At 48.0% G+C, this 13,503-nt stretch overlaps 1 protein-coding gene across 1 annotated transcript in view; it reads left to right on the forward strand.

The window, feature by feature from the left end:
• GRIK4 (glutamate receptor, ionotropic, kainate 4) overlaps positions 1-13,503 on the forward strand; it is a 173,269-nt gene that overhangs the window by 132,487 nt on the left and 27,279 nt on the right. The window contains exon 11 of the mRNA XM_008583023.1: positions 10,682-10,795. Within this exon, the coding sequence (XP_008581245.1) occupies positions 10,682-10,795 (114 nt within the window). The remainder of the gene's footprint in view (positions 1-10,681; positions 10,796-13,503) is intronic.

A 13,503-nucleotide genomic window follows, 5' to 3' on the forward strand; every position in this document is an offset into this window, starting at 1 on the left:
TAAATTGATCAATAAACAAGACTATTTTAGATTATGATTTTTGCCTTGAAGAAAACAAAGCCAGGTGATGAGCCAGAGAGTGTCTGGAGAGGGGCCCATTAGATGGGCATCAGGAAAGGCCTCTCTGGTGGTGTGACATTTGAGCTGAGATCTGAACAGTGGGAAGCCAGCTGGACCGAAGCCAGGGCAGAGCATTCATGGAGAGGAAAGAGTAAATGCAAGGATCCCAGGGTGGAAGTGAGCTTTCCATGTTTGAGAAACAGGACGAAGGTCAGCATGGCTAGCTAGAGTGTGGTGAGCGGGCTGCAGGGTTCTGCCATATCACGCAACGCCTGGTAGAGTGGGGATTTTATTGTCTGTAAACTGGGAGGTCTCTATGGGTTCTTTTCCTGGGATGCACACACACCCAAGGGTCTGAGGATGGCATTAAGAGAGTCCATAAACTTATAAGGGAAAAATTCACATTTGTGTTTTTTCTAAACTCAAATGGAAACGCAGCATTTCCTCCAATTATGGATGTGGGCAACAAACTTTAGTGGCATATACCACACCTGTGACTCTGTCACTATAGTGCTGCTGTTAGACACCACCAGCCTTATTATGTACAGAAGCACATATGTCACTATAGCAAATTGTAAAAATATTTTGCTAACTGTAATTCTGCATAATCATTTTTAAACATTTTTAGAGAAGAGGTTAACAGACAACACCAGACTGCTAAAGCGGTTCGCGGCATGAAAAAAGATTAAGAAGGCAATCCTGAGAAGAATGACCTAAGCTGCTTTAGCTTTCCAAGAGACCCCTCTGGCTGCAGTGGGAAGGGGATTGTAGGAGGCAGGAGTACTTATGAGCTCTGTTTATACAGGTTCTTGGATGTAACCCTCAAGAGAATCATAAGCATTATTTCATCCATTTTAATGACAAGGAAACTGAAGCTCAGATTTCAGATCATTTGCTCAGCTGGTGAATGGCAGAGCTGGAAGTCAATGTGCACCTTTCTGACCACAAAGGGCAAGATGTGATGAGAGTCCAGGGCAAATAATATCTGCTTGGCCTCCTGACCCAGCTCAGACCTCTGTGCCACACGGCTGCACCCGTGAATGAATCGCCAACCCCTTCTTTTCCTTAACTCTGGTTCTCTCCTAAAATCTGCCCTCATAGGCCAATAACACAGCCCTGTGCTGAGCCAACTAAATATTTCATGGGGACTTTAATTTAACTCTAAAGAAATTCATCCAACCCTGAACGTAGATTGTAACCTCGAGAAATAGCACTAGGGAACACTTGGACCTGCGAATGACATTGCCACTTCCCCAGGAATGCTTTTGCTCCTCTGGGCCTCTGCCTGCTCAAGCATTTCTGTGGATAGGCTCGGCCCAGTGAGTGTGGATAAATCCTACAAACATGGGTGCACACTGGCTTGCAAAGACTCTGGGTGGGGCATCCCTCTGGACAGGAAGCAGGCCTTCTTTGGGGGCTTAGGGGGTACAAGCTGGGTTGAGAGAGAGTGTGTGTGTGTGTGTGTGTGTGTTGGCACAGGTGACTAACTGGGCACTGTTTGCTGTTCCCTTCTCCTTGTTCCTATATCCTGGTTCTGAAAGAAGGGGGAAGTGGTGGGGTTGGCACCATGCTCCCCAGTGGACTAGGATACCGAACATTTTGCAGGTGCCATGTGACCCCTCAGCATTTCTCCTTGGCCCCAGCCCACGGTGGGAGGAGTGGGCAGACAGCCTGAGTCATGTGGCAGGAGAGCAGATGCGCGCGTTCCCGAGGCATGTTATTATGAAGTCTAAATGATGAGGCCTGCTCCTGCTGATGCACGTACGAGCCAGGAGTGGGAGTGAGCTTCCCCAGCTCCGGCATGTTCCATCGCCGCACAGCTCAGTGACCCTGTGAGTCATGGCAAGTTCCCTGGGCACCTCAAGAGGTGGGGGTGGGAGGGGGAGGGAGAAAGGCATCCAGCAGGTAAATCGATCAGAAGACAGGAAGTGAGCAGATGATCTAATTTGAAGTGGGCTGAGATGCAGATGTTAATCTGCTCCACTGTGCGGCACAAAAGGACTGGAGGCTGGGGAGAATTTGGAAGCAGCTCCACGGAGCTAGTCCTTCTGGCCTCTGGCTCAGGCTGGGTCTGTCATCTCTGTTCCTTCCTGGGGTATAATTAACACCCCTGCACTGACAACTCCTAAAGCAGGAGTGTGGGGCCCGGTGCTCTTCTGCTAGGGGTGACGCTGTCCATGGTGTTAGAGGGAAAGAGTCTGGGGAGGGGTAAGGGGGAGAAAGGAGCCCTCTAGTGGGGATCTGGGGCTTCAAGCCTTCTTTAGGCTGGAGGATGAGGACTTGTGTCTGCCCACGTCTGGAGCATGACCTGAATCTGATTCTAACTTTCTGGCTTCCTGACAAAAATCCCTCCTGCATACAAGCATCTGTCAGGAATCAGCCTGATTCTGCTGCCTGCAAGAAGGGACTCCAGGGCAGGTCGTGTTTAGGAGGTTCCCCTCCTCGCCCTGCCCTGTGAGCTGCACTGGTTGTTCCTTAGGAACTCACTGTGGGGAAGTTACTATGGACAGTGCCACAAAAAGAAAGTAAAGTGCACAGTTCTGAGAATCTGTACGTAGGGGTCTGAAGCTGGCTTTCTCCATGTCCTGGCTGTGTGGACTTGAGCAAATTACTAACCTCTCTGGGCCTCACTATCTTTGTCTGTAAAACAGGGCTAATGGCAACTTTGAAATGGTGTATATGCTAAGTTTTTTTTTTTTTTTTTTTTTAAAGATGACCAGTAAGGGGATCTTAACCCTTGACTTGGTGTTGTCAGCACCACACTCTCCCAAGTGAGCCACGGGCCGGCCCTTATGTTAAGTTTTTTAAAGACTTGGTTCTTGCTTCAAGAAACTTATCATCTAACGGGAAGATAAGATACACACACAGATGTCCACAGCAACAATGGTAATACTAATAGCTAGCATGTATTGAGAGTTGTCCTGTGCCAGGCCTAGACTTTGCGTGGTTGCTCGTGTGATTCCCATAGAGGCTCCATGAGAATAGAAACTGTTATTGTCCTCACTTTGTCAGTGAGGAAACTGAGGCACAGAGGGGTTAAGGTCACACAGCCAGTCAGTGGCAGAGTCAGAGTGTGAGCCCAGGCCCCTGTTCTAACACAAGGCGATTCACAGTACCTGCTATGGTGGCGGGCAAGCAGTGTCTTATCTCCTTGGCAACTGAGAGTGGGGAGGGTGTATTCCTGGAAAGGTGATCAGGGAAGGTTTTATGGAGAAGATAAACTTTGAATGGACCTTGAAGAGCACGTGGAGTTGATGGTTGGACTTTTTATGTGGAGAAAATGTAACTGTAGAGAAGTACAAGGGGTGTTTGAGAGTCGACTGAGGAAGATTGGCTGAGGGGTCCCTGAGAGAGGAGAAATGGAAATAGAGCTGAACTTGAAGGAGTGGGCAGACCATGAGGGCCTGACCCCCAGGCTGGACTCCAGAGGAGTTGGAGTCATAGATAATTTTTTAAGAGGGAGGATGGGCATAGTTATTATGATGTAAAGTGAATTTTGTTAGAAAAATAATGTTTGTAACCATCACATATGGAGCACCTAGAGTGCCAGACAATGTGCTTTGTCCATTTTTTTTTTTTTCCTTTTTGTCTTTTTCCGTGTCCGGCAACGGATCGCAACCCTCAGTGTCGCACCCGTACCGGACTGGGACCAGCAACGGGATCGCAACCCTCGGTGTCACGCCCACACCTCGCTCAGCCAGTGAGCGGGAACCGGTCTGTATGTGGGATCCGAACCCTCGGCGGGAGCGCCGCCGTGCTCCCAAGTGGCGCACTGTAGCAGTGTGCCACCGGGCTGGCCCTGCTTTGTCCATTTTATGTATTATGTCATTTATCCTTATAACAACCCTGAGTTGGCAATTAGTAGCCCCATTCTACAGATGAGAAAAGTGAGGTTGTAGAAGATATGAAACCTACCCAAGGTCTCACAGATCGAAACTAGCAGGGTTAGGACTTGAACCCACTTTGGTTTGGTGCCAGTGCAGGCAATGTGGTCACAAGACAGAGCAGGTGGAGTGAGGGAGAGCTGTGTCCTTGACAGTGGCTTCATTCAGGGGGGCCAGGCAGGGGCTAGAGAGAATGGCCGGCTAGGAGGCTCGGCAAGATAAGGACTAAAAAGCACACTTAATCATTGTAACGTGGAGGTCACTGCTGACTGTGGCTGGAGCAATGTTGGTGGGGTGGTGGGGTAGAGAGCAGATTTCCTGGAGTGCAGTGGTATATATACATGCATGGAAAGGAGGGTATGCTTTCTGGTCTTTCTTCAATCTTTTTTTTTAGGAAACAAAAACAAAAACTAGAGCCAGCTGAATTTGTTGCAGGTCCAGAATGCAGCCTCTGAAGCCAAACTGCCTGGGTTTGAATCTGGGCTCTTCCACTTACTTCCTATGCAACCTTGGGCAAGTTACTTAACCTCTCTGTGGCTCATTTTTCTCATCTGTGAAACAGGGATAAGAATAACCTACCCCATAGGGGTTTTGTATCCAGTTCAATGCCTGAAACACAAGAAGGGCTACAGGTGTTAGCCATGTTATTATTACAAGTCCAATCCTATAGACGTCCACTATTTAAAATACTTCAAGACCTTCTGATTGCTCTTCAAGGCGTGTCTTCTGATCCCTGCCTGCCTCTCCAGCCTTGTCTTAGGGCACACACCCCCACTCTGTGTGCTCCTGCCACTCTGGCCTTCTTCCAGTCCCTGGAATGCACTAAGCTCCCCCCACCTCAGGGCCTCGATACCTTCTGTCCCTTGCAGTGGGAGTGCTCACCCAGGCCTTCTCATAGGTAACTCCTGTTCAGGTAACTGAGTCTCATCTTGGGAAAAACCCTGTGGACCTTCCAGACTTCATGAAATCCCTTGCTCTACCTTCTCATGGTGCCATACATGACTCTTTCATAACTTTTAGCACAGGTGTCAATTTAGAACAAAACTTTTGACAATCTGATGACGGTCCACCTCCCCCACTGGACTGTAAAATCTCTGCTGTCAGGGACTGCACCTGTGTTTGGTCACCACAGCATCCCAGCCCCTGCCTTGCGCACCGCTTGGTGCAGGGCAGAGAGTCAGTGAAGAACAGGGTGGTCACACTAAGCATTAAATAGGAGGGGATAGTTGGGAAGGGGGGGTGGGTTCTGCAGGCAGCCCCTGCCTGTCCTTAGATCTCACATTCAAGAGCGGCTCCCATGACACAACGTTTCCTGGGTCCCCAGTGAGCTCAGTGACGCATGTCACCCTCGGCCCAGATCCTTGGCTAGAGCCCAACGAGCATCGCCCCTCACAGGACAGCCAGGCTTGTGTCACTGGCAGCTCCGCCCTCTCCTGGTGCTCGCAGACAATGCTGGCTCCATTTCCATGGCCTCCGTAAGCCTTTTCAACAGACAGGGGTCTCCGGAGAAAATTGCCTTGGAATGAAGGTTTCCAGGAATACTCAGTATGTCTTTATTCTATGTGCTGTTTTCTCATTCCAGCTGTAGCCTCCCAAAGCTTTCTAGAGTTAAGTAACACAATCACAGAGTTAAATAAATAACAGCAAAGAACATGAGGCACTAAGGCACTAGGCAGCCTGAGCTGCAGGTGGACTTGCAAAGTTGTAGAAAGTTGCTGGCATGGGGGGTGGGGGTGGGGGAGCAGCCAGCCTCCCCAGGGGCAGGGAGCTGGGGGCGCAGGAGGTAGTCAGTGTGAAAAAGCTGGAGAAGGAAGATCTGGAAGCTGCACGGTGAAGCTGAGAGAGAATTCAAAGGGAGCTGGGAGAGTTAGATGACCCTCCCCAGAAGAGAATCACACATATAACGAGGAAAAGACTGGAGAATGACTGGGTTGTTTTTTTCCTAGAGTTTTCCAAAGTGTGGGACAGCGTGAGGCCTGGGAGGGTCCCTATGTGGGTCTGCAAAGACATAGTCATGCCAAAGAAGCACATCATGTCAGCACAGCTGTGTGCATGCTTCAGGTCACCCGGGAAAGGCCAGCAGGGGCCAAGTGTTCAAGGCCTGAGTGTCCAGGGTGTCAATGAGCAGAGTAGGTAGAACACACCTGCCCACCCCCAAACATGCCAACTGATGATGTACAAAGAGGCTGTCTCCACTGTAATCTCAACAGCAAACACTTACTAGATACTTACTTTGGACCAGGCCCCATGCTCAGCATATACGGGCATTGTCTCATTCGTCTTCTCAGTACTTCTAAGAGGTAGGTGCTGTTGTTATCCCCACTCTATGGACAAGAAACTGAGGCTCAGAAGGTGTTTTTAAATGACTCACATAAGATCACACAAGTAAATAAGCGACAGAGTCTAGACAGGTCTGTCCCACGCTGAAGGCTGAGTCTCAGCCACCCTCTCTACTGCCTTAACAGTCCCTTAGTGATATGGCAGCACCCTGCAGTTTACAGCATTTATAAAGCCACACCCATCACCTCTCTTGACGCTCACATAATGTTGATAGGCAGGTATTTTACAGCCAAGAAAAACGAGTCTCAGAAGAGGTAGGTGAGTCTCATGTGGACCTGGTTGACTAGAGGCGGAGGCGGGTCTATGGGCCCATCCGTCCTCTCGCCTGCCTGGCTGTGCAAGGGAGGGCAGCCAGGTGGAGGCTGCAGATGGAGACAGCCAGAGATCAGAGGAATGGTGCTGGGCACTGCTGAGAAGAAGGGAGAGAATTTTGCCCAAAAGGGAGCAGGAGCTCTCTAAAGCGGAAGCCAGGGAGACAGAGGAAGTCTGGGATCTGGTGCTGCCATCAGCCCCTTCCCTCATGTGGTTCTCAGAGAAGCCAGGGTGGGAGCAGCAATCTGGGGCAGGTGCAGACCACAGCCGTGCTGTGAAAACACTGTCTTCCTCCCAGCCAGGCCCCAAGTCCCAGGAGAACAGCAGCGGCCATGCCAAGCCTTTAGGCTTTGATAGCAATGGTGGCAGTTGCCTGACCCGTATTAAACTCCACGAGGCAAAGGAGAGTATGTTTTGAAAGTCGCCTGCAGGCTGGCTCCCGCCTGCCATCCCCTTGTAAATTTCACAAACATCCAGGAGATAAAAGAGGAGATCTCTCAGAGGCAGAACACAAAGCTCTTCAAAGAACTCTTTCAATCAGAAATGGAGAGAGGAGGGAGGTCTTTCTCTCCGAGGTAATGTATTTATATACCCCTGTGTGTGCATGCGCGCCCATGACACGACCAGGAACGTGGGATGTGTGTAGAACTCCCTGCCGCCTCCCTTCACCAGCCCTTCTCTTCTTCCAGCAGACTCTACTCTCTGGCTCTGGCGGCCCGACCTTTTCTGATTTCCAGCACCCTGGGCTACCTGCTCTACCCCTATGGTGTTGCACCTTCCTGACCTCTCTGGATTTCTTTTCCTGAAATAAGATGCCCCTATCTTGGGTCCCTGTCAACTGCTACTCTTTGCTGACTAGCCTGGGAGCTCACTGTCCTTGACCTCTCCACTGTATTCGATTCTGCAGACCGCCATCATCTTCCTGAGCAAAGTAGGGGCCAATTAAACTAAGTTCTGCCTCCTCTAGCCGGGCAGACCAAAGCGGGGGATCTTAGAATTGCAAAAGAGCTTAGAGAGCATCTAGTTGAACCCTTTCATGTTACAGTTGAGGGAACTATTCCAGAGACTAGCATAACTTGCCTAGGTCACGATGAGGTTGTGGCCCAGCTGCGACAAGAGCCAAGTCTTCTGATGTCCTGTTCCCTGCTCTTTCCACCTCTCCTGTCCCCCCACAAGTGGCCAGAGGAGCGGAAGGGTTTGGATGAGCTGTCATCGTGCCCACACCTTCCTCAGCCTCCCACACTCGCAATTCCTGGCATTTTTGCAGTCCCAGCCCCCTTTCTTATTAGTTTGGTTTCGTGGCACATTATCTCCTCATCTCAGCCTGCTTTATAGCATAATGTCTTTTTAACTAAAGTAAAATAAAATGAACGCTCGTCTTTTGGAATCATCTGATCCCACCTGATTGTTGCTGATACCCCAGCACATTGAAGCCAAAGTAGATAATTACTCTTCTATACTGAGTTAATTAACTATAAAAAACAACCACCACAAAACCTGCACATTTCTTCTAGCTTGTCACTGCCCTTTCCATCTTCTTCCCTGCCTCCCCTGTCCCCGACTTACTCCTGACAGGGGACCAAGGAAAGAGAGACCAGGGCTGGGCCAATGAATCAGCCATGTCTGCACAAAGCAGTTTTGCTGTTTGGCCCAGTTTGGGAAAGTGTCTACTTGTGAATAGACAGGAATGCCCTGTGTGAGCTTGGGGCAGACACTCTCCCTGGGTATGGGGTCATTCCTCACGTAGCTAGGAAAGAGCCCATGGTGGGATGCTGTCCATTTCCAGCTTTCTTTCCATATGGTCATGTGGAACTGTTCTGGCATAACGTCATTGTTAGCCAACTTTTATAAACTTGTGAAATGATTTCCAAGTTATAATCCAAAGTTTCCCCTTTTTAGAGGAAAGCTGGGTGTGCATGTAGGGGTGGAACTTAAGGACAGAGTTGTTTACTTTGGTTTGTTGATACGGATTTTTTTTAGTAACTGGAGAAAGACTGGATGCTGTATTTACCTCTTGCCCATTTTATCAGTTTTAGTTTTCCTAATCTTTATTTCAGTTTCTTTATTCCAACCCATTTAACTCTTGTTTCCGCCCTCCAAGTTTCAGGCAGGACTCGGCTACCAATTTGGTTGATTTCTGTTGCTTTGCACTTGTGCTCACAAGGTGCCCAAGGCAGTGCCACTGTCTTTTAGGGACTGAGGTCCCGAAAGGCCCAAGCAGCCCTCTGAAGAGTCCCCAAAATAAAGGCACTAACAATCATCCAATCAAACCTCTCTGTCTAACCCAAGGGTTGATTCACTTGATAGCAGTAATTAACACTCTCTTGGAGAAATACAGAACGAGATATTCACATTTTCCATTTTTATTAAAATATCTTTTGTCTACTCTCAAGTTTCTTTTAAGGAAGGCCTCATTTATAAGGCCATGAGTTTGTTGCCCTGTGCTGGATCACGTGACTGCTTTAGGGAATGGAACACAGATTGGGACTGGAGGATTGGGCTGAGATGCAGAAGAAACTGACCTTTGCCAGTGGATTTATTCTTCCCGTATGCAAATCCTAATTCCTTGTTTGTAAAATGAGGATGAGCATGTCTGTCTCTCTATTTTCTTTGCAATGGTTTAGGAAAAATCAAGTGTGTGTGTGTGTGTGTGTGTGTGTGTGTGTGTGTGTGTGTGTGCACTTATTCAGAATTCATTGGCTTGTTTTTAGATCATTGGATACTTTGCTTTTTTTCATTTTTTCTTCACCTTTTGCATCAACTGATCTACCAGCATTAGACAAAAGAGTTAAAGAAGTTGGAATATAAATCATTAGAGGCCAGTCTGAGATACAGTGCCTGGTTATAAAACATGGTTCTTGAATATTAGTTTAAGTTGGGATCACCTGGGTAACTTGTTGCAAATACAGATTCCTGGGTTCTACCACCATAGAGTCCGGTCCAGAGGGTCTGGGATGAGACTCAGGAATTCACATTTTAATTGGCCCACCTGGTGATTCTGATGCAGGTGGCCCCATAGACTGTATTTTGAAAATCACCATTACAGAGCTGCTGGGAAGGACCCTAACACCGTCTTTAACTCTGTATCTTTGGTTTATGGATGAGGTTAATGAAGCCTAGAAAAGTGAAGTGACTAGCCTAGGTTGGTTGGTTAGTTAGCACAGAGCATGGAGTAGAAATGAACACCAGCTCTGGGCTTTTCCCATTGCCCTTTGTACAAGTCCAGGAGAGCAGACCAATAGCAAGCAGGCTTGCTTTCAACAGGATAGGTTTAAGTTAGATACAAAGAAGAACTTCCCAACAGAGAAGAGTGTTGAGAAGGCCTATGGCCCCTCCTTTCCCTCAGGGGCTTAATTCAGGCCACACTCATCAGATGAGGGGCAGTCTGGAGGCAAACAGAAAGGAAGGAAATCTCTTTAGAACAAATTCTGGTTATTTTGCATTAAGGGGAACAGAAACCCTTCTTATAGTCACGCTTGTGGCACCTGAATTTTAATCTGGACAGCATCATACTCAGAAGTGGCGGGTGATCCAGCCCCAGCTCTGGCAAGGATGAGCTCTGTGACATTGGGCCCTTGCTCAACTTCTTGGTCTCCATTTCCTCACTGTGAAATTAACAGGGTTGCATTAGATGATTTCTAATTCCTGTGATTCCAGCATTTTTACCTTTCGTGGTAACTCTCCCCACCGGAGTGTCTTACATGCCATAGGCACTCGGTGACATTGTGTCAACTGAACAGATTAATAAGTTGAATAAAAATTTCTCAACATTGAGAATCCAGGAGCCCTATCAGTCAGTTTATTCCACCCCGCCCCAAGCCTTCCCTTAGGACATTTTGAGAGTCTCTGAACAGTCTGGTAGTGATCCCCCTGCTTTTAAGTTATTTATGCATTTAGAGGGTTCTAACTGTAACTGTAGATGAGTTATAGTTTCAATATCCATATCTGGGATATGCAATGTCTTCTTAGAGTCACTGCTCGAGCTGAGAAGCCAGACCTCAGTAGTGACAGCCTCTGGTCACAAGTCCCTGTGCCCCATCCCATGTGGTCACCCCACTGACGGCCTCTCTCTCTGTTCCTTTCAGAAAGCAGATCTGGCTGTGGCAGGCCTCACCATTACAGCTGAACGGGAGAAGGTGATTGATTTCTCTAAGCCATTCATGACTCTGGGAATTAGCATTCTTTACCGAGTTCATATGGTAAGAGACTTATTTTATAAGCATTTATGTCATTACAGTTATTTGCATGCAAACACTGAGTTATATGGTAATAATGAATGACTCACAGAAATATTTAGATTTCAAGACTTAAATGCCTATGTGCTAGGCTATTTTCTCCCCATCAGCTGCACGAACTTGCAAACAGGAGGGATGAAAAAGTCATGCTTATGGGCTTTCCAGTTAAAAAGTGCTTCTGCCTCACTGAATAAGGATGACCAAGAGTGATCGTTCAACACTTGGTACATAGTGTGTCGGTGACTGGCCCCATCGGTCACTCTGCCTCCTCCTGGGGAGCAGAGTCTGCAGCCCTGATAAGTCACCCCAGCATTCTCGAGGACTTTACTGACTCCCTAGTCCACCTGTCTTCAGTCTGAGCATTGCATCGGTGAGGGAATGTAGACTTCTTCTCTTGATTATCTGAACTGGTGAGTAAAGAGCAGATAATCTAATGTCCTTGATACCTGACCTGCCCCTTCTTCTGCACCCCCTCCTAAAAACAAAACAAAACAAAAAGACATTTCTCTGGCTAGGTTGGCTAGAATGAGTGTCAAAATGTCTACACATCAGTAGACAGTAGAGAATGGATGTGACCCGCAAATGCACTGGCTGGTGGGGGAGCAAGGGAAGGTTATAACCCTGGCTGGGTCTCATTCACCAAGTAGATAATCATTACGTTGCCAACAAATAGCCAACTTTTCCTAGTTTACCTTACTAGACCAAAACAGCCTTTCTCTCCTCCTTTCACCCAAACTGGCTCTAAGTGCACGGCAATCATATGTGTTTCCTCAGTGTCCTAATCACTTTTGGTGTCCCTAGTGTACTCCAGTACATAACTTGGCATCATGGGACTGCCCAATACGAAAGGTCCAAGAGATCAGCCCACACGCCTGCTGAAGAAGTGACCCCAAATCCCAGCCCTACGGAAAGGGGGATTGTCTGCAGCCCCAGCCTGGGCTCCCCTTGCTGGCAGCTGTTAGGACCTCAGGAACTGCAGCCCGGGTTTCTCGAGGATGGAGATCTCCTTGCAACAGAGCTCATGCATCCAGATTGCTCAGATGGGCACTGTCCTGTGCTGGGCCTTTGTATCCATCACAATCACTGCCTGGTGTGGGAAAAATGGCCAAATTATCTGGAAGAAGAGTCAGCATCAAAATCCCAAGCTCCCCAGGCTAAGACAGAAGGAAATGTGAGGATTTGGTCTCAGTCAATGCTATTATTAATGCATCTGTTTTGTGGAGTAAGGGGGATTTTGATCCCTCTCAGCTCATCTCCCCCTCCTCTTTTCCACAATGATGATAGCCCCAGTTCACTGAGCACCTCCTATGTGCCAGACATTCTCCCAGGCATCTATGATGTGGGTTGTTTTCATGCATTGAATTGTGTCCCCCTCACCAATATGCTATATGTTAAAGTCCTAACCCCCAGGACTTGTGAATGTAACTTCATTTGGAAATAGGCTCTTTGCAGATGTAATCAAGTTAAGATGAGGTCATACTGAATTAGGGTGGGCCCTAATCCAATTATTAGAGTCCATATTTAAAAAGGGAAATTTGGACACTGACACATAAGGGAGAATGCCATGTGAATTTGAAGGCAGAGATTGAGTGACACGTCTTCAAGCCAAGGAACACCACAGATTGCCAGCAACCTCCAGAAACTGGAAGGGACAAAGAAGGTTCTTCCCCCAGAGCCTACAGAGGGACCCCAGCCCTGCTGACCCCTTGATTTTGGCCTTCCAGCCTTCAGAACTGTGAGATGATAAATTCTTGTTGTTTCAAGCCGCCCAGTTGTGGTACTTTGTTTTGGCTGCCCTAGGAAACTAACACAGGTGTGGTGTTGTTCTTCCAGAAGTGAGGAACCTGATGTATAGTCAGTTTAAAAACTTGGACAGGACCACCCCACCCCACTCGCACTGAGCCCTGAGTGGGCATCCAGAAGATATGGAAGCACACAGCCTTTCTCCAGACTACCATGCTGTGGTCTGCTGTGGCAATACAACTAGGCTCTGGTCTTGATTTCCTGATTAGTGCGGAGGGGCATACAGCTCTACTGGTGACCCGATGGCCCATTAGGAACCATGAGGCTGAAGGCGCCTGACCTCAAGTGTTTCCCCCACCTGGGAACTCCTGCTACTAAGCTCCTCTCACCACGCCAGACACCACTGTCCTGAATATCAGCTCTGGCCAGAACTAAACCCCAGTTCACCAACCCTCCAAACATCCTAAACTGGACTGGTGACCAAATGTTTCCTACCACCTGCAAACCTATGGCTGTGTTTGTTCCTCTGCCTTAGTTCCTGGGGTGTTAAGTTTTATGTGTCAGCTGGGCTAGATTACGATGCCTAGATGTCTGCATAACCGCTAGTCTAGGTGTTACTGTGGAGGTATTTTGTAGATATGATCATCATCTACAACGAATTGACTTTAAGATTATCCTCAATAATGTGGGTGGGCCTCATGCAATTAGCTGAGGGACAGATGAGTAAAAACGGAGGTTTCCTGAAGAAGGAATTCTGCCTTAAGTCTGTAACACAGAGATGCTGCCTGAGTTTCCAGCCTCATGGCCTTTTGGAATCACCAGCCCCCAAAATCATGTGAACAAATTTCTTAAAATAAATCTCTCTCTCTTTCTTTACACACACACACACACACACACACACACACACACACACACACACACACACACAC

Source organism: Galeopterus variegatus, unplaced genomic scaffold, assembly GCF_000696425.1.
Source record: "Galeopterus variegatus unplaced genomic scaffold, G_variegatus-3.0.2 Scaffold2797, whole genome shotgun sequence".
NCBI lineage: Eukaryota > Metazoa > Chordata > Mammalia > Dermoptera > Cynocephalidae > Galeopterus > Galeopterus variegatus.